Source organism: Crocuta crocuta, unplaced genomic scaffold (genome assembly GCF_008692635.1).
Source record: "Crocuta crocuta isolate KB4526 unplaced genomic scaffold, BGI_CrCroc_1.0 scaffold219, whole genome shotgun sequence".
In the NCBI taxonomy this organism is placed as follows: Eukaryota; Metazoa; Chordata; class Mammalia; order Carnivora; family Hyaenidae; genus Crocuta; species Crocuta crocuta.
In genome coordinates, this window is record NW_027551572.1 from 3,298,174 (window position 1) to 3,319,357 (window position 21,184).

Consider the following 21,184-nt stretch of genomic DNA (forward strand, 5'->3'; position numbering starts at 1 on the left):
GATTCTCTTCAATCCTCATGTCAATCCTCAGCAAGCCCTCTTATTGTCTCTGTTACAGACAAAGTATTGAAGCTTGGAAAGTTTAAGAAACTTGCCCCAATTACACAGGTATTAAGTGACAGTACTGGATTAATCCTGTGTCCTTATGATACCTACACCCATATTCATAATAAGCCTCAGTGATGACATGTTACTTTGGAAGCAGTGTCATTGAGTTGGAAGGTCTTGAAGTCAAGAAGTGTGAATCCCACTTTATCTCAACTCTGTGACCTCCAGGAGTAACCTGGCCTCTCTGTGCCTTGATTTCCTCCACTGTTAGATGGAGTAATGGTATGTGCTTCATTGTGCGTATGTGTGTATGTTTACGTCCAGGGGAGGTATATATTATATGATCTCATGTATGTAGAGATGAGCTTATTGGGTCCTGAAAAACTAGTGGTTAGTACATTTCAGAATGAACTTGATATTTTCTTTTAGGGGAGAGAAGAAGGATATTGGATATTCTAAAAGATATTCTAAAAATGGTCCATCAATTATAATTTATTACAAAGATTCTTGACCAATTCTTGCAGACGTCATCTTAAACTGGCAGTATCATTGCAAAGACCACTTTTGATGGTGAAAGAGGGAGGGAAGGAAAAAAGGAGCTTTGTGGAGCTCACATTCCTAGTACTCCTTACTCATCCTCTGTAATAGCAAATAATGGCTTTGAAATTGTTTGACTTTGAGCTCGATTTTTAGGATAGTATTTTAGTAGACTGCAAAGGAGCCAGTAGTGCAGAATGGTTGAGTATAGACTTTATTTACACTGCCCAGATTTAAATTCTACCTCCACCGCTCATCAAGTGGGTGAATTAGGGAATTGGGGCAATTTATTTTACCTCTCAGTGTATATTTAAAATGGAAATAGAACCTATCTCATATAGTTGCTGTGAAGATTAAATGAGATAATATAAGAAGTGTGTTTACGTATAGGAGGATTAGGAGGAACTTGACGGAGGAACAAGGGGAGAAGAAGGGGGGAAATGGTGGGGGAAAGGGAGAGAGGCAAGCCATGAGAGACTCTTGAATGCTGACAAAAAACTGAGGACTGATGGATGTGGGGGGGAGGGGGGATGGGCATGGAGGAGGGCACTTGTGGGGATGAGCACTGAGTGTTATGTGGAAACTAATTTGACAATAAACTATTTGTAAAAAAAAAAAAAACTAAGTAAATTAAAATTTAGTAAGATAAAAAAAAAAAAGAAGTGTGTTTAATACCTGGCACAGATGAAAAGCTCCAAAAGTGCCCATTATGATTTTGATTCTAATTGCCTTCTAAAGAATGAGAGGTGTAGGGGTGCGGGGGGGAGGGGGTGTCTTGTTGTGTTGTAATCCTAGCATCCAGCATAGGTGCTCCTGAAGAAGTGCATGTCCAGAATGTTTGATTAACCAGGATTAGTACAACAATATTTAATAATAAACATTGATTAATTAATAAACTTTTATCTATACCAAAATCTGTCTTAGCTGCTTGGATAGACAGCTTGAATTATTTATATTTTAAAAGACAAATTAAGTGAGGGTCTGGAAAATCATGTGATCTTTTCAAGGTCAAAGACACAGACCCCTCTGAGGCCAAGGCTCTAGGCTTCCTGCTCTGCTGCTCACCTTTTCTGAGGATCAAACATCAGCTTCTCTTCCCCAAAGGGTGCCTGAGTTCCTTTTATTTATTTATTTATTTACGTATTTACTTACTTATTTACTTACATACTTTTTAAGTTTATTTATTTATTTTGAGAGAGAGAGAGAGAGAGAGAGAGAGGGAGGGAGAGAGAGAATCCCAAGAAGGCTCCTTGCTGTCAGCAAGGATCCCAACATGGATGAAGCTCACTAACCATGAGATCATGACCCAAGCCAAAATCAAGAGTCGGATGCTCAACTGACTGAGCCACCCAGGCACCCCATGGGTTCCTTTTTAAAAAGTCAATGTGGGGCACCTGGATGGCTCAGTGGGTTGAGCAACCGATTTCAGCTCAGGTCATAATTTCACAGTCTTCAAGCCCTGCATCTGGCTCTGTGCTGACACCTTGGAGCCAGGAGCCTGATTCAGATTCTTCTCTCTGCCCCTCTCCCACTCATACTTTGTCTCTCTTGCTCTCAAAAATAAATAAGCCTTAAAACAAACAAATAAATAAATAAATAAATAAATAAATAGCTCTATTGAAGTTTAATTTACATGCAATAATGAGCACCCATTCTAAATTAATGGTTTGGTTGATTTTGATATATGTATACACTATGGACTACCACCAAAATAAAAACATAGGCATTTTCATCCCATCAAAAAATTACCTGTTTGCAATCTTTTGCCCCACTTAAACAACCATTGATCTGCTTCTTATCAATACAGATTCATTTTGTGTTTCCTGCAATTTCCTATAACTGGAAATCTATAGTAGGTAGTCTCTTGTCTCTGGTTTTGTGTCTGGCTCTGGATATGCAGAAAATCTGGCATCCTCTGGTGTAACTCTCCAATTCTCTGACTGCAGGCTGCAACCTAAGTCATTTGGAGGTAAAACCTCTGCACCAGCCTGACTTCAGTAGAGGCACAGGTCTGTCCTCTCCCCACTCTGGCCTCTGTCCCTGAGCTATATTGATGCAATCAAGGTAATCTGACTTCTGAAGGCCAAGGTTATGGGATGCTGTGAGCTATGCCCCTTCTGTGGGAGAAAATAACATCACACTTGTTAACCCTCCTCCTGTGCCCTTAGGGAGAGGGCAGTGTTCTCCTTTCATTAAATGGAGACACTGCTTACAAGACACAAAATATCTGAGCTGTTGTCCTAAAAGCCAGCAGGAAGCAGGAGCTGGACCCTAACCCCAAGAGCAGTACATGGATGTCCCAGGGCTCTCGGGTCCTTCATCACTTAACTTTTCTGAGCCTAGCTCCGGCTTATTCATTTGTGAGATAAGAACCCTGAAAAGATGGTCTTTAGGCTCTCCTCCCCTACCTACCATGTGATCTCCCACCTGTTCTAAATGCCTTCTCACCCTTGGCTACATTATTTTCCTGACTTTCTATAGACATGAAATGGAAAATCAAAATTGAAATGAAAAATGATGGGAAAAAAAGCTGTATATGTAATGACTATAGTGCAGATCAGTAAGTTGGCAGAATTTAACCCCATGGACAAATTGAAGTAAGATTAGGGAAATGAGTGCAATTGCTGAATGCAGTGACTCAGACGGGATGCTGTACTTCTCAGATGTTACTGGGAAAATGACACCCACTCTGTGCTCCCCTGTTTTTGCCTCCAGCTGTCTCGTCAGTGCCTGGGCCTGGGTCTCGGAGGGCATGAAATCTGCCGCGGACCTGCATCAGTGAGTGCACCCACCCCAGCTCACTCCAACCCCAAGGGAGGCATAAATATTTAAAATGGGTGTGCTACAAATAGTCTGTTTCAAACTTGCCCTGAACGACAGACTGGAACACACCATTTTATTTCCCCAGAAAATAATTTGGAAAGTAGATATAAGTCCTAATACTGTGTTTGTGTGTCTTTTATGTTCTATTTCCAGAAAACTTGGCAAAGCAATCGAGTTGGAAGCAATAAAACCAACTCATCAAGTCCTGAGCGTACATGAAAAGAAGAGAAAATCAGTGAGTCAAATCTATCTTAAAGCAAGATTTCTGTCTTTGACCCTAGGAACAAACAGTGATTGAAAGTGATGCTAAGTTTCAGGAATTTGTCAGGAAAAGAAACACAAACTCAAAGTTTACCTACAAAGATGTTTGTTAAAGCATTGTTTGATGGATGTGGGGGGGAGGGGGGGATGGGCATGGAGGAGGACACTTACGGGGATGAGCACTGAGTGTTTGTGGAAACTAATTTGACAATAAACTATTTGTAAAAAAAAAATAAATAAAAAAGCATTGTTTATAATAATGAAAAACTAGAAATGTCTTTACCATCCTAAAATAAAGCATGATAATTTGAAGTAATGGCATATTAATCAAGCATTAAAAATCATATTATAGAAGAATTTAATGACATGGAAATTTTTTCACTATGTAGTATTCAATAAAAATTTGATCTCAATTTTGTAAAGTATTTGTAAATATATTCATATATGAATAGAAAAAATTCCAGAAGAACCTCCTAAGAATATTAATAAGAATTATATCTAAATAGTGGAATTCAAGGTTATTTTCATCTCATTTTTTGGTGCTTTTTGTATTTACATTGCTTTTCAATGAATAGACATTCCTTTTGTAAATGGAAAAATTATAAACACAATTTTTAATAAGACAGGCTTTTCTGTGCTTAACAGCTTGGGATTAGGTAAAGGCAATAATAGGTATAGCCCTCATATAACCTTAAAATTAGAAATAATAAAAAGGAGAGAGAACAACTAAATTCTTTCAGGGCACCTGGTCCTCTTGTGTAGTGTTTTCTCTAGTCTTCCTGTGTACCTTTCCTTCCAGAACAGTTTCATCTGTGATTCTTTTTTGTTTTCTTTCTTTTTTTTAAACTTATTTTTGAGAGAGAAAGAAACAGAGCATGAGCAGAGGAGGAGCAGAGAGAGAGGGAGAAACAGAATCCAAAACAGGCTCCAGGCTCTGAGCTGTCAGCACAGAGCTTGATGCAGGGCTTGAGCTCGTGAACCACGATAGATCATGACCTGAGCCGGGGTCGGCTGCTTAACTGACTTAGCCACCCAAGTGCCCCTCTTTTTCATTTTCTTTGTGTGTCAGACAGTTTTTAAGTACTTTAACATATATTTTCAGGTGATGTGAAGGGGTATTTTATAAATGCTGCTTAGCTCTGACAGGGGTGAGGTCATGGTCACTTGTTTGTTTCAAGGCCAGATGCAGGTGAGAGGCAGTGATAGAGATCCTTGTGAAGGAAAGAGGTGATGGCAAGGGAGAGTTTCAAGTGACCTCAGCCCAATAGAGCAGGTCCTAAAGGTAATGTTAGTAAGATGAGGGAATTTGTAAAAGCCCTGATGGAAGAGCAATGATCCAAAAACATTTTTATTCAAATTCGTTAAACTGAGTCAGGAAATGGATTGATGTTTGTGTGAACCTATGTGTGTTTTTACCAGAATGGATGTTCTACCGAGGGCTGGGGTGATGGGGGAAATTTACAGTAATTACTGCAAAGTAATATAATCTTCCACCTTTGCAAACCAACTTAATAAAAACTGAATACCAGTCTATATTTCATTAATTACAAAATATTTCTCACATCCCGTATTTATATGATAATCACTGGCATTTCCTTAGTACTTACCATAAATTAGGCACAGCAACATTCTCATTATTATCACAGTGCTTTGGATAATTCATTCCATGATCCCCAAACTGCTGGTCCAGTTCGAAGTCGGCATTTCGGCCCTGCTCCTCCTCACTGCACCCCCACCATCCCACTCACTCTCTCACAGAAGATGAAAGATGAGCATTTTTTTTAGTGAACTTGTTCCACATTTCACATAGAGTCAAAAGTGACATAATACACAAAATTATTTTCATCGCATTTGTTACATAAATTGTATATTCCAAATTTAATCAGCTGGAAAAAATAAAAGTGCAATGTTTCTAGGTCTCAGTGTGGTTGAGTGACAGCTGATCTGTGGGCCTGCAAAAAAAAGTCGATGGTCAAGGAAAAATAAGTTTTGCCCTCACTGAAGTCTCATCTCCTTGGGGTATTGGCCAGGTGCATTTTTATCATTATTATTATTGTCCTTTTGGCTGTTGAAAAGCAGGAGAAAAGTTAGTTATGATTAAGAATTCAGTCTCTTTGAGGGGCACCTGGGTGGCTCCGTTGAGTATCTGACTCCTGATTTGGGCTCAGGTTATGATCCCAGGGTCAAGGGATGGAGTCCCAGGTGGGGCTGTGCACTGAATGTGAAGACTGCTTATGATTCTCTCTCCCTCTGCTCCTCTCCCCTGCTCGTGCATGCTTGTGCACGCGCTCTCTCTGTCTCTCAAATAAAAAAAATTTTTTTAAGTTTTTTAAAGAATTTAATCTCTTTACAATTAAAACAGTATTCATTTCAGCGGCAATGAGACACTTAGTGAAATTAGTACTGCCAGGACCATTACAGACTGTCATGGTGCTAGAAGTTGGGTCATGTGAAATGATGTGGAAGAACCAATGGGAACAAATGTGACATCAGATTCTGCAAGACCCCCTCCACACAGATTGTACACATTTATGTTGTTTCTACAAGTTTTTATATAGTTACATTGTTTACTCAAAAATCATTATTTTACCAAATGCACTCAAGTTAAGTCCCGTCAAGAGATTTTTGACACAGGGAAAAAATAGTTTGGCTACTTTCTTCAGGATTTTGAAATTCCTATGAATTGTGATTGTGATCGTGCCAGAATTTATAAATCAGCACATGACCTGGCAAAAAGAGAGGGAAAAAAATTCGCTTTTCTTTTTTTCTGTTCATAGCTTGATAATGAAGTTGAAAAGGCAGCAAATCTTGTCATTAGCAACTGGAATCAACAAATCAAGGCAAGTATACATACAAATGTCTTTTATGTGAACTCAGTTTTTAGGATTGAACCTTTTTGCCTATGCACGAATGTGATCATGTGTTTTAGTGTTAGTCTTTCTCAGGGCTAACTGATTTGAAACATGTTTCGTCACCTGAGTTATTAAATAGATACATCTTTCAGCTAATCCAACAGAAAAGTAGGGGTCTAAATATGGTTATTATTTCTAGCTAACAGACATAGCATTTGTTGTATGTCACATGCTATATATTTATATTTAGTCATCACAAACCCTCCCCCCCCCAAAAAAAAACCAACCCAATGTGGACTGTGACCTGTATTGTTCCATTTGACAGATGGGTGGGGAAACTGAGGCACAGAGAAGTAAATCATTTGCCTACATCTGGTTTATGGTTGACCAAGAATTTTACAAGTCATTGTATTATCCATTACACTACACTGCTATTATCCATTACGCTACACTGACTGCCTCTCTTTATAATCTGTAACTTAGGGCAAGTGACAAATACTACATGAGTTTTGGATTTATCATTCATAGAAGGGCATTTGTGATCTCTGTCTCACTAGTGACAGGAGTACCGTGCGGGGTGGGTAGCAATGTGTAAAGAGGAACACATATATCGATTCCACAAATATGTATCGTCCACTTCTTGTAGTCCACACTGTACTAAAATATGGTTCCTATTTTCAAGTAATTTAAAATGTAGTTGGCTAGATAACATATGTGCAGGAAACAGTAAATGAATTCTAGGCAGAGGAATTATGATCTGGTGTGAGAATATAGAGCATATCATTATAGGTTCTCAGGCAGAGAGAATAACAGATGGAACCCATACATATGTACAGAAGATAATTCTAGAATAATCTGGTTTAGGAGGAATTCAAGTAGAAAGAACTAGAAACCAGTGCAGAGGGAATCTGCTAAGAAAACCCAGTGATCCATTATATGAGAACTTGTGCTTCCAAAGCTGAACTCTTTTTTCATCTCCAAAGAGAACTTTCCCCAGTAGACAGATGCTAGTGGCAAATGACTAGAGAGGCCCTCAAAAATAAGGCAGCCCCAGCTCACCCCTCAGGGTTGCCTTTGAAGCTCCTGCTGAAACCAATGACTCCAGAAGACCAAGGACATTAAGAAATGTTTGAGCAAAATGAATTTCTATACCCACAGTAGATGCTCATGAGAATCACTTTTATAATAAATGTTTAAAAGTCCTATAATCAGCATCCAGTCATGTGTTTTTAGTTTTGCTCTTGATTTTATGAGCTTTCTTAAACAGACTTTGTGTTTAAAACTCCATTCTCTAAATATTCAGCTTTCACAGGAAACTCAATATAACGAACCCAAAGAGAGAAACCGGGTTCAGCAGCTGTAATTGCTGTCAAGAACAAAAGAAGCATCTTTTATTCTTTCCCAGTTTCCAGCAAGTAATTTTTCTAAATAAAATGATTTTATTTTTTTATGAAGAGTGACAGAGAAATTAGGGAACATAAAATTCTTGAGCTCAAATAATTTTCTCCCCAGCTACAATCAAAGGGTTTCCGCATGTAATGGAGGTGCCATCTATTTGGGAGATGGAAGTGGAAGCCTTAAAGGACCAAATGCTCTTCCCTCACGCTCTCATTTTTCCACTGGCATGTGACTGACTGGAGGCAGAGAGAGAGGGGCAGTGGCTTCCTGTTCCTTGAATTCCCTTTTGCGGAGCCTTCATAGGTTTAGAAACATTCCGAAGGTCTTGCCTCTCTTTAGAGAGAGGGAACTGAACTTTTCCCTTCATTACCTGGTTTTTGCAGTCCTTGCAACCGTAGGTGAAAAACTAAACTGTCTTCCAATCAACCCAGTTGGCTGAGCAGGCTGGATCCAACTCAAACCAAGTTCTGTTTGTTTATTTTATCTCTGGAACAGCATCTTCTGCCAAGTTGGAACTGTGTAGAATAGGAAATGATCACCTGACTCGAAACCCACTTTGAGGTTTAAGGCACCAACACAGTAGGGGGGACTTTGAAGGCTTCTTCCTTCCCAATTCCTCGTCCCCCACTGCAAATGCAGATCATTTCACAGGATGCCAGGCAAATGCCCAGGACATCAGGGGCAAAATCTCCCCTTTGCTTTAAGGGAGCATCTTAAAATGACCTCAGTTGTGGCCCAGGTTGATTTTTAAAATGACACAGGCAGTCTTCCACGTGTGTTGTGATGTTTTTGTGGTGAAGCTGTTCCCGTCATATGCGACCTAGAACAATGTATTGGAGGCTCATAGGTTTTTGTGATTTGGAGAAATGTGTAATCCTCTCGAGTATACTTGCTATAATGAAAAATATACGGTGTTTTCAGGGGAAAATATTAGCCACTGTTTTCTTGTAGGCAGATTTTGAGGTGAGGGCAGAAATGAAATTCTCAAAATACACAATCATTGAAGCTAACACATGAACACAACTTGTTCTAAAACAGAAGAATTTTTCCCTCGACATTCGTTTCTGATCTCTTTTTGGTTTGTTTATTTGTTTGTTTTTGTGTATTTTTGACTCTAGGCCAAAAAGAAATTAATGGTTAGTACCAAAAAGCATGAAGCACTTTCCCAGCTTGTAGAAAGCTCCAAGCAAACTGTGACTAAGAAGGAGAAGCAGAAGGTAACCTGTCTTGACCGCTGCTTGCATGTGGCTTGGAGACCAATGGGTTTCCTACTCTGAGCTCTGAACACAAGAGAACTGGCTGATTCTCTGCTCTGTGTGCAGTCTCTGCAGAGCTGTCATGTGGTAGGACAGGAGAGGGATTCTAAATCATTCCTGCACTCACTTCTCTCTCTCTCTCTCTCTCTAAATATATATATAAATGTTTACTTACAAGAGAGATTTACTTTCTCTAATATTATGAGATTATTTACTGTCTCTCTCTTTATATATATATATGTATATGTGTGTGTGTGTGTGTGTGTTCATTTATGAGACAGAGAGAGAGAGACAGAGTGTGAGCAAAGGAGGGGCAGAGAGAGAGGGAGACAAAGAATCCAAAGCAGCCTCCAGGCTCCAAGCTGTCAGCACAGAACTCACAGACCTCAAGATCATGTCCTGAGCCAAAGTCTGACACTTAACCGACTGAGCCACCCAGGCACCCTGTGGTCCACATATATTTTTAAAAGGGATGATTGACAGATGATAAATTAGACCAAGGGCATCCAAATTTTTTGATAGGGACCCCATTCAGTATCTCTCAGCCTCCAAAATTAAAAATATATATATTCATATATAATAAATTATATAATGTACCTTACTGATACTGTACACAACATAAAGCACTTTATACATTATACTAATATGTCATGAACATTATAAAACATAAAAAAGTGTTTGAAGTGTGAGATAAAGATGAAAAAGTATTTTAAATGATTAGCTAATCATGATGCCCTCATACAAACCCTGAGTGACATTTCCAGGCAAAACATACACTTGGACAAGTTTCAGCCTTGATCATAGGAAATGTAAACTCCTATTTCTCATACTCCTCTTGATAGTGTTAAACCTTCTGGTTAACTTCTTGTCAGATTTCACCAGATCGTCCTAGATCTTGCCTTTTCCTGTGGGCGACGATGCACTCATAACCAGGAGCCAGGGAAAGCGTCAGCTCTGACATTTTCTCGTGGCTTTCTTATGCTCGCATTGGCAGTACTAATGTCAATCTACAATTTCTTAGGAGAAATCTTTTTAAGACATTTGTTAATTTTGTGTGTGTAACCTAATTAAAGCTAGATGATAATTCTGTAAATCCCCACGCCCTGGACACATGCGGATGGCCACATGTCCCAGGATGCTGAAAGTGAAGACATGTGTGACGGGCCCCTGTCAGCTTCCTAGGTTGTGAAATCCCCATTCTCCCTCCAGAGCACACAACTGTCTATGTGTGGGCACCAGTGGTGATTTTTATGTTGAATAAGAGTAAGCTCGATGACTGTTTTTAGATAAAAATGAACACAAATAGTATTGGAGATATAATAGATTATCTCGCACACTTCTTGTGGTATGTGCTCCAAATTGGAAACCTTTGACATAGTATCTTACGGGGCACCTGGGGGGCTCAGCTGGTTAAGTATCTGACTTCAGCTCAGGTCATGATCTCACAGTTCATGAGTTCAAGCCTTGCATCGGGTTCTGTGCTGACAGCTCTCCCTCTCTCTCTGCCCCTCCCCCATCTGTGCTCTGTCTCTCTCTCTCAAATAATAAATAAACATTTTTTAAAAATGAAATAGTATCTTTCCCAAAAGATGGAGTCACCCTCAGGAAAATGCAGGCAGCACCACAGCAACCCAAAACACTCTGAAAAGAAAAAGAAACTTGTCATTGCAAGTAACGCTATCATTTCATCTGCAACAACTATTAGTCGAATAACTTAAATTCATTGTTAGCAAGATTTTACAATGTTCTTATTTCTTCACATGTCAATCTTTGCAGTTTAAAATGATCATAACACGAAGTGACTAATGACGGAGCTTCCAAGGAGGCAAGAAAAACCCCAGTCTGTTCAAATGCTAAGCATCAGGGCCTGTCCGAGGCATTCAGAGCCCTCATTAGAAGCTATTCTTTACTGATGTCAAGCAATAACGAAGAGAAAAGCTCAGGGCAGCTAAATGGTGGACTTTCTTTTCCTTCCCTCATTAGCGGCTTCCCTGGGCTGTTGAAGCCAGTGGACTTCCTCTGCCTTCCTCCGACTAATCCTGTAACCATGGTCTTTGGCCGTCATTTTATCCAGACCCCTAACATCTTCATTGCGTTATCTCGTAGCTTTTTTTTTTTTTAAGTAAGGCTGAACACCTAAGGCAGCACTCACTTTTTGCATCTCCCAGAGACGTGCCCCTCATCTCCAACCTGAGCAGCGCTGGCTTTTCACTGCTCAGCAGTTCTTCCTGTTTCCCTGCTCAGTAGTCCTTGTTCTCAACAGAAGCTGCTCTAAATCTCTATTTCCCACCTCCATCCTCACCACCCATCTCAGCAGATTGACTCTCTCGCCTCCTTCCTCACAGAGTAAATGGAAGTCAGCTCTGCCGCCGGCCTACTAAAGTCACAGGTGCAATTGGAGAGGCCACTCTTCATGTGCTTGCATCCCATCCTGCCTCTCAGAGATGCTTCTCTTGACTATTTCCCTTTCTCCTGTATCTCGAACATACCCCTCTCTGATAGCTGCTTCTCATCAGTCAACACACCCTTCCCTACGCCGTCTTGGGAGACTGGGAAGAGGCAGGGAGTCCCCTTTCTGTGGCCCTGTTTCTGTTCCTCTCCAGATTTTTTAATCATCTCTCCTTTTTACAATAGCATTTATTGAAAGGGTTATCTGTGCTCTGTCTCCATTTCCTCACCTAATGATTCACTCCTCAAACCATACCAATCAAGCTTCCCCTCAATTCTACTAAGAGTGTTCTTGCCTGGGAAACAATGTCATCCTTGTTGCTAAAGCCATTGTAGGGGCGCCTGGGTGGCTCAGTTGGTTAAGCATCTGACTTCAACTCGGGTCATGATCTCACAGTTTGTGGGTTTGAGTCCCGCGTCGGGCTGCGTCGGGCTCTGTGCTGACAGCTCAGGGCTTGGAGCCTGCTTCAGATTCTGTGTCTCCTTCTCTCTCTGACCTTCCCCTGGTCACACTGTCTCTCTCTCTTTCTCAGAAATAAATAAAACATTTAAAAAAATGTTTTAAAGCCAGTGTGTACTTTCTGATTTTTATTTTATTTAACTTCTTGGAAGTATTAAGCATTGTTGACTTCCGCCTTCTAAAAAATTCTCTTTTTAAAAATTTTTTAATGTTTATTTTTGATAGGGAAGGAGATAGAGAAAGAGCCCAATGCAGGGTCTGAACTTACGAACCATGAGATCACAATCTGAGCCAAAGCCAGACACTCAACAAACTGAGCCACCCTGGTGCCCCAACATTCTCTTAATTTCAGCAAGATCTTACTCTTTCGTTTTTTTCTTTCTGGCAATTTTTTTCTTAAACTCCTTTATGGACTTCTCTTTTTCTGCCTGACCTTTATATATTGCTTTTCCTGATGATTTCTCTCTGGGGACTCATTCTGTTTTATTTGGCATTATATTTCCAGGGTCCAACACAGTATTCTCAAAATTGGGTACTTAATAAGTAACCAGTACTCAATAAATATACTTTCAAAGCTTGAGCTACTATATCTATGCTGATCATACCCAAATTTATATCTCCAGTCCGTCCCATCTCTAAACTGCCTTCTGTCACCTCAAACTCAACACTAAGATTGGAACCATTGTTTCCCTCTACCAAAAATATTCTTTATTGCTGTGTTTTCTATATCTTTTGAATGTTACCAGTTAATAAAACCTTGCTATTTTACCTCCTAAATGAAATACCTCTTGAATTTTTCTGCTGCCCTAGTTTAGGTGCCCTTCTTGGCACCCCAGTGATACCTAATCCTTGTATCATTCCGGGATGGGTCACACAGGCCCTATGAGTCTCTGACTAGGGGGAGACTACCTAGTTTCCTTTTCTAGTCCCAGAGCCAGTACATGACACATTGTGACACTCAGTAAATGTTTGATGAAGAAATTAAGGAGATGTCCGTTCCTAGAGAAAGAAAGGAAAAAGTCTTCAATATTTGACAGATTTTTGGTAAAGGTTTCTGAGAATTTCCTTAAATAAGAATATAAAAGTCCATATTCTTCTTTTATATCTATTTGGGGTTATTTGTTGTATGTTTGCTGAGTAGAAACTTCTAGTCAATAGCTTCTAGTGGAGGCTGATAAACGTGAGTAGTCATCTCAAAAGTAACTTCGTTCTCATTGCTGGAAGTGTGAGCATTCTCAGTAAGAATCTAAGGATCATGATTTAGCAAAGTATGGCCATGGCACACTTCCAGCTTTTTTACTATATCATTATCAGGTTAAAATTCACAAGCTCATGTTTCCATAGATAAATGTGGTTCGTTACACTTGATATACAAAACCAAATGTGTCCTGTGTAAGTCATACATCAGAGCTGAGGGACAGTTGAATGGCTAGTGTATCAATTGGAATAATACAGTGAGTGGTATTAATAGTCACCATTTTGGCTGAATGTTCTTCATTACTGAAATGTAAGCCAAAATGGTCTTAAGCATAAAGAAGGGCATTTTTAAAAGTCTTTGTCTCTGTCCTTGAAACTCCTAACTGCTTAAGTCCCAGGGATCTTTGGTACCCCTTCAACTGTGGCTTGAGGACCATTTGCATCAGAATGATCTGAATAGGTGGTGAAATTCAGATTTCCCAATCCCATCACAGAACTAAAGAGTCAGTATTGGCACCTATGGGATCCTGAAAATCTGCAGTTTTATAAGCACCCAGGTCCATCCTAGGCATATTCAAGTTTGAGAATCATTTGTTAACACAACTTCCTCTGTTCTCAAAGATGTGAAATTACTTGTCTGAGCATTTTGAGAATCAATTTCAGCTACCCTGAAATTGACCTGGTGCAGAGAGTTTTTTGTCACTTTGATTTTCCAGAAGACTTCACAATCGGATAGCCACTTTTTGTGGTGGGCAAGAAGAGGCTCTTTGTGAAGGAGCAGATCACTGGGGAGGAGGATGAGGGGAAAGCACCTGGCAAGCCGTCCATAACTTGTAGTGAACATTAGCGTCTGCCTCAGGCTCTTCACTGGTGAACCAGTTCTAAAATTACATGCTTGCATAATCTCTACCTGTCCTGGTAAGAAATGCCAGGGTGCAATGATTTACCAAATAAGAGTACAGGAATCATTAGTAGGTGACAACCTTAACCTGGAGATTCTTAATCTGTGCTTGTTTCCCCTCACCTGTCATTGCTTTGGTGCACTCCTTGTGGGCCCATCACATCACACTTAAGGACCTCAACTTCCTCATGTGAAAAATTGAAGGAGGGGCACCTGGGTGGCTCAGTTGATTAAGTGTCTAACTCTTGATTTCAGCTCAGGTCATGATCTCACAGTTCACAAGTTTGAGCACCGCATCGGGCTCTGCGCTGATGATGTGGAGCCTGCTTGGGATTCTTCTCTCTCTGACCCTCCCCTGTTCTCTCTCTCTCTCAAAATAAATCAATAAACTTTAAAAAGAAGGAATGGTATTGAAAGGACTTTAGGTTTCCTTTCAGCTCTGATACCCATTTTCTCTGAGAAAGAGTTTTGATTTTGTCATCTATAGTTACTGTTTATGACTTTAGCTGGGAGTTGAGAAATGTCTCATTTGGATGTACGCAACTCTTTACCAGGTAATGACAAATTACCTGGCCTTGATAAATGTGCTAATGAGTATGTGGCACTGACCTTTTCCTTCAGCTCCTCAGTAAACTGAAAAAATCGACTGAGAAGTTGGCAAAAGAAGATGAAAGTTATTACCAAAAAAACATGGCCGGCTGTGCTACCAGACTGAAATGGGAAAACACCCTAGAAAACTGCTATCAGGTGAGTTCTGCATTCACATTTTTCTCTTCTTCCATGTAGCTCTGTGAGACTTTGAATATGAAGGTCGGATCTACAGTTACAGGACCTGATGATCTCTGTCCTTGGTTAGGACCCTCACTCTAATGGTGACTTTGGACAAACCACATAACTTCTAATTGTTTCCATTTCTCCCTGGATACAATAACCAGTGAATATTTACTGAGTGTCATTGGCTAGAATCTAATTCTCAATGGACACAATAGCACTCAGCTAACCTCAAAAAGTGCTGTCAAAGTAAAGTATGAGGTACTCAGAAATGAGTTTTAGGCCTGAGGTTGATTTATACAGTAATCACTTATGGGGTTCCTTTGTATGCCAGGCTCTGTGATGGGCACTGGAGCAATTATGAAAGTACCATCTCAACTTGGGATGTGAACAGTTAAGCTGCAAAGAAGACATCTAAAGAAAGAATTGTGGCAAATCATCCAATAAAAATTAAAATGTGTGAACAAGCAAATCACAAAAGGGAAAATCAAAATCACCAACAAACGTATGAAAAGATGCTCAATCATTTGGCAAAAATTAAAAAGTAGCAATGCCACATACTGCCAAATAAGAATTTCTGGGAAACAAGAAATCTTGTCCGTCTCTAGCAAGGATTATTTGATGGTATCTAGTAAAACTAAAATGTGCATGTATTATGTATAACAATGTTCATTGCAGAACAAGTTTGTAATTGCATAGTAAGAAAAAATTGCATACAACCTTCATACCTATCAATAGAGGAATAACTCTAAAAACGTGCTCTAATTTAGAAAGTAGACTAATATAATATCTAGCAATAAATATTAATTAAAACTACATTTAAACACAAATTAACCTCAAAAAACATGATGTTGAAGGAAAGAAACATGCTATTCATACACTTTATGTAAATTAAAGCATTTAAAAAATGCACACCCCAAAGGACAGTGTTTTTATGTGTGTGTTTGTAAACTTATACATACAGACTGAATGTATGTTGGAGGAGGGAAATGGGAATTCAACAGTGCGGCCACATACAGCCACATAGCTTGTGGACAGTCTGGCAGAGATCAAAATCAAAAATAAACAAAACAAAACAAAAAAACCCCAGGCTTAAAAGTTACTCCAACTACTATATATCTGAAGAGCTTAGCTCTCTATTTTTAAAGTCAACATAAATATGACCAACTTAAATAATTTTCAGTTCTCAGTGTTAAGAACATGAATGTTTGGGTATATTTTTTCCCCACATATTAAGTTAAAAAAAAAAAACCTGTTTAAAGCGAGGTAGAGTTGCAAAGAGGCAATCACAACAGAGTTTGATAAGCTCAGTAACATGCAGATGATAATGGCCAACATGTCACAGGTGTTGCTTATGGACAGGCACTGGGCTAAGTACATCCACTGCATTATATTTTGTATTCATCGCAACATTATGAAGAGGTCATAATTTTATTCTCAATTTATAGTGAGGGAGTGGAGGCTGAGAGACATGAAGGAACTTGCCCAAGATGGCAACAAGATTCAACCTAGGCAGTCTGATGCCACGGGCTTAACCTCTACTCTCTGCCTCTGCGTTAACAAGAGCTGGGCAAGCAAAAAAGGAAGAGCTGTCTTTAATCTCATGGTATTCCACTTTCAAGGTAGGATAGATGCAGTTAGGGAAGAATGGGGAAATTAAAGGAGAGATGAAAATTAGGCCAGAGAGGAGAAAATGAGAATAAAGCTATCTTTAATTTGTACCTTCAAGCATAGCGTGCTGGTACTCTCCTTGCTTTTGTTGACTAGGTTTTACATGAAGATGTAAGGGCCAAGGATTTAATTTCCAACCTTATCCATCTGAAACCTGGCCCTCCAACCTGTCTCTGGTCTTGCCTCATCCCCTGAGACTTCTCAGTGGCCTTGTGGCTTCTCCACTGAGGCTGTTAGATTTGGGAGCCCTGCCAGATTATGGGAAAGAAATGGCTGCTCCCATTCCATCTTCCAGGTGATGAGAAAAATATGTCTCTGTGTCTCCACCCTTCTCTCCTCTCTATATCCCAGCAATGGAGGGTAATTACAGTTCTTACCTGAGATGGCTGCCAGCGTGTCTGGAGTGGCTGACATCCAGCTGGCCTTCCAAATGTCTTGGGTGCTGCTATTACTACCTTCTCAGAGGCTCTTACTAAGTCCCTTTCCTTTTTTTCTAAGTTTTCCTTCTTCCTATTAGGGTCCTCCTAAACCTCCTCTCTGGACCCATCCCCCTTTTAGCAGCCCCAACTTTTATATTGAAGCATCATGGAAAGGATCTTCTCTGTTTATAAAGTCTCTCTGATGGTAACAAGATACACACTCATTTACATTTCAAAAGATGTCTTTGCAGACAAACAAAAACACAGACTCTTAAACATAGAGAACAAATTGGTGGTTGCCAGAGCCGAGGTGATTGGGGGGTGGTAGTGAAATAGGTGAAGCTCCCTAAGAATGAAGAGTACACTTATCATGATGAGCACTGACTTGTGTATAGATTTGTTGGATCACTATATTGTACACCTGAAACTAATATATGTTCATTATACTTGAAGCCTTTTTTTTTTTTAATTCCTTTCAACTCAGATTTAAAAATATTTAAGACTCAAGGTTTTTTATTAGAATCTAAGTCAGGGCACCTGGGTGGCTCAGTCAGTTAAGTCTCTGACTCTTGATTTCAGTTCAGGTCATGATTTCACGGTTTGTGAATTCGAGTCCACGTCAGGCCCTGTACTGACAGTGCAGAGCCTGCTTGGGATTCTCTCTGTCTGCCATCCCCCACTCATGCTCTATCTCTCTCTCTCAAAATAAATGAATAAATATTTATTTTAAAAAATTTAAGAAAGAATCTAAGTCAATATCAGAATCTCCATAAAGAAAAGAAAGACTTTTTTTTTTCACCCTTCTTGTGTCCTGGCTTATTGTTACCAACATGGCAGAAGCCACCAATATTTCATCCCATCTCCCTTTTAGTTCATGTACCCCCTTTCACCACAGCTACTTTAGGGCTACCTTCTGCCTCCTGAGTCGAGTCCAGCCCTTCAGACCCATTCAAGACAACTTCTGCCAAGTCATCCTCGCCTGGCCATAACCAATATTCCCTTACTTTGTATTCCCTTGACTTGTATATACTCAGTCCACACCAACAAGTTGCTGACTCACATATCAGTGTGTTTACATTATTGTTTACAAACTCAGAAGTAGAGTGTTATATTCATAAAGACACATAACAAAAGTGAACTGAGTGGAATTAAAGGGGAATTTTATTATAAGTGGGGGGCGTGGAAATGTGACAAGTGTCGCTCAGCTTCATATTTTCCTCCATTCTCCCACCAATCTTCTGTAAAAATGGGGTATAAGAATTCATCCAAATGTCCTGTAATGTATCCTCTTACCCCTTCTTACTCTTCAAATTAGATTTGCAAACTCTTTCAGAGAACATTCATTGAACTGCATTCGAGGCAGTTTACTAGATCTCGAGATATGAGAAGTTTCAAGAGTGATTATGAAGTAATAAAACCAATTCCACAAGCCACATGTAAAATTAGTCTTATTATTTATAATCATATTATGTTCAAGTTATATTTCCTACCTTCCAGGAAAAAAAAGTTCAGCTGGCAGAAATAATCTTTAATATATTTTGAAAAATAATAGTCATGCTAGTAAGAATTACCATGAGCCAAATGTTTGGTACTAACAGAACTTACTCAAGGAATTATTTTAGAAAGTCATTTGCAGTAAGTGTCAACGGCATTAAACATGTTCACTTTTTCAACCAGTATTCTTCATCTGAACCACAGAACACAGAAAATAGTATGAATGACTGTTTTCCCAGTTCTCCCAAGGGTAGTGACTGGTACCAATCTAGATGCAGGGGGCAGATGGTCACTCATAAGGCATAAACAGTTGCCTTAGGACATTAGGGCTTAATCCCCTCCTAGAACCCATGTTGAAAAACATAAATTTTTTTCTATAAATCCATCCTGAAAAAATAGCTGAAAAACAAACCAATTTCTGTTCAAAATATATTAAAAACAAAAGAGAGGAAACAATTCAACCGGCTAACATTAAGAGGATGCCTAAATGAGTCAAACACACTCTATGCCGTCCCACAAATGGATTATATTAAATGCTGTTTTTGCAGACTAACACCATAAAAAATTGCTTTTGTATAATGTTAAGTGAAAAAACAGGATACAAATTTGACTAATTTGATAGATAACTAGAAAGATAAAATCGTACATGCACGCATACCTAGATGGACTGAAATACATCAAAATGCTAACGGGTTATCTCTGGGTGGAAGAATTATAAATAAATTTTAAATTAATTTTTTATGGCCCTTTATAGTTCTAAGACAACGTCTCAAAGCAGCTAGCATGCTTGTGAAAATTCCAATTCCTGGCAGAAGCATCCCTAAATGGGACGAATCAGAACCTCTGAATGGTTTTAGGAAGGCATCTGGGTGATTGCTACGCATACTAAAATTTGTGAGCCCTTGCTCTCGAAAGGACATGCTATTTCTTTGATCGGTTTTTGAAAGCAGTTTCGATGAAGTCCGTCCAAATTCCTTGGGTAGCACAGGCCAAATTCCTTGGGTCCTTGCCAGGACAGCAGCACTGAGAAGAATGAATGAAGAGGATGAATTTTCACTGTGCCTGCGCCCAGACAGACCCCCAGTCTGCTAACTCTGACCACACTCTCCACGTGCACGCTATTGTAAAAGCGCAGGAGGAGAGTTTCAGGTCCTCCGGAGTATTTTGCTTCTCTCCCACCCACTTTATACAAAAATAAAAAAATAATGGAAAGTAATAATTCATCAGATGAGATATGGATTTTCCCTTTGCACAGTGGAATTTATCTCTGCCTCTTTCCACGAGCAAACATAGATCATTTTAATGATTCCCTGAAATGTAATTAAAATCCCTTAACCATTACCATCACCACCAAGGGATACTGGTTGTTCTAGACTCGGATTGAAGCTAGTGGCTCAGCACTTGTCAAAATAAGGAAACAGCTGCCCCCTAGGACACAATGTGTTCCCACAGCCTGGCTTTTGTTTTTTCTCCCGTTCTTTGTTCACGTGCGAAACTGGAACAGCTGTTTTTCTGAATCTTCCTCTAAGGTGTAAAGTCTCTTTTTGAAGATGATTCCAGTTCAAATTGCTGGGCTCTGGTCAAGCAACTGAGCAGAATTTGTCTTATATATTGGTTAGGAGGCATAGATCCCTGTCCTTGGAAGAAGCAGGACATTGCATAGGCTACTCTTCTGCGTCTTTAATCCTAGGTCTGGGAGCCTGAGGGCACACAACTGCTTTCACAAGTCTGGTTCCTGGCAAGATTGAAGAAAGACTCAGGAGATCAAGAACAGAAACAAGGGCATTTAGCTCACTTACAAAAGTTGTACAGCTTCTGACTCAATAAAGAAGTGGTCATAGGAGAGCAGAGCTCTGGCTTCTTGCTTCAAATGTCAGGACACTGGGCACAGAACTGAAATTTGCATGTGATGGCATAAATTTTCATAGTTACTGCCTGAGCTATTTATTACTTGCATTTAATAGCAGTGTTAAAATGACTATATACCAATAAATAAAACGTGATATATATACAGAATAGAATATTATTCAGCCATAGAAAGGAAGGACATTCTGTCACATGCTACAACATGGGTGAACCTTGAAGACTTTATGTTAGGTGAAATAAGCCAGACACAAAAAGGACAAACACTATTATGATTCCTCTCATACGAAATATCTAGGGTAGTCAAGCTTGTAGAAGACATAAGGTAGAATGATGATTGCCAGGAGAGATGGGAAAGGGGTATGAGAAATTGGTTTGACGTCTGAAGAATTTTACTTTTGCAAGATGAAAAAATTTCTGGAGATGGATTATAATTATGGTTGCACAACAATGTGAATGTACTTAATGACACTGATGTGTACACTTAAAAGTGGTTAAGGGACACCTGGATGGCTCAGTTGGTTAAGCATCCGACTTCAGCTTAGGTCATGATCTCACAGCTCATGAGTTCGAGCCTTGTATAGAGCTCTATGCTAACAGCTCAGCACCTGGAGCCTGCTTCGCATTCTGTGTCTCCCTCTCTCTCTCTGCCCCTCCCCCGCCATCTCTCAGAAATAAACTTTGAAAACAAAAGTGGTTAAAATGGCAAGTTTTATGTTATGCAAGTTTTACCACAGTTACAAAAATGTAAATGAATTTTTAAAAAAGGTTAAAGTGACTATACA

At 39.6% G+C, this 21,184-nt stretch overlaps 1 protein-coding gene across 1 annotated transcript in view; it reads left to right on the forward strand.

The window, feature by feature from the left end:
• The window catches only part of NOSTRIN (nitric oxide synthase trafficking), a 59,303-nt gene that overhangs the window by 23,447 nt on the left and 14,672 nt on the right, over positions 1-21,184 (forward strand). Inside the window, exons 4-8 of the mRNA XM_077751118.1 lie at positions 3,301-3,363; positions 3,562-3,643; positions 6,447-6,509; positions 9,038-9,136; positions 14,803-14,928. Of these exons, the coding sequence (XP_077607244.1) occupies positions 3,301-3,363; positions 3,562-3,643; positions 6,447-6,509; positions 9,038-9,136; positions 14,803-14,928 (433 nt within the window). The remainder of the gene's footprint in view (positions 1-3,300; positions 3,364-3,561; positions 3,644-6,446; positions 6,510-9,037; positions 9,137-14,802; positions 14,929-21,184) is intronic.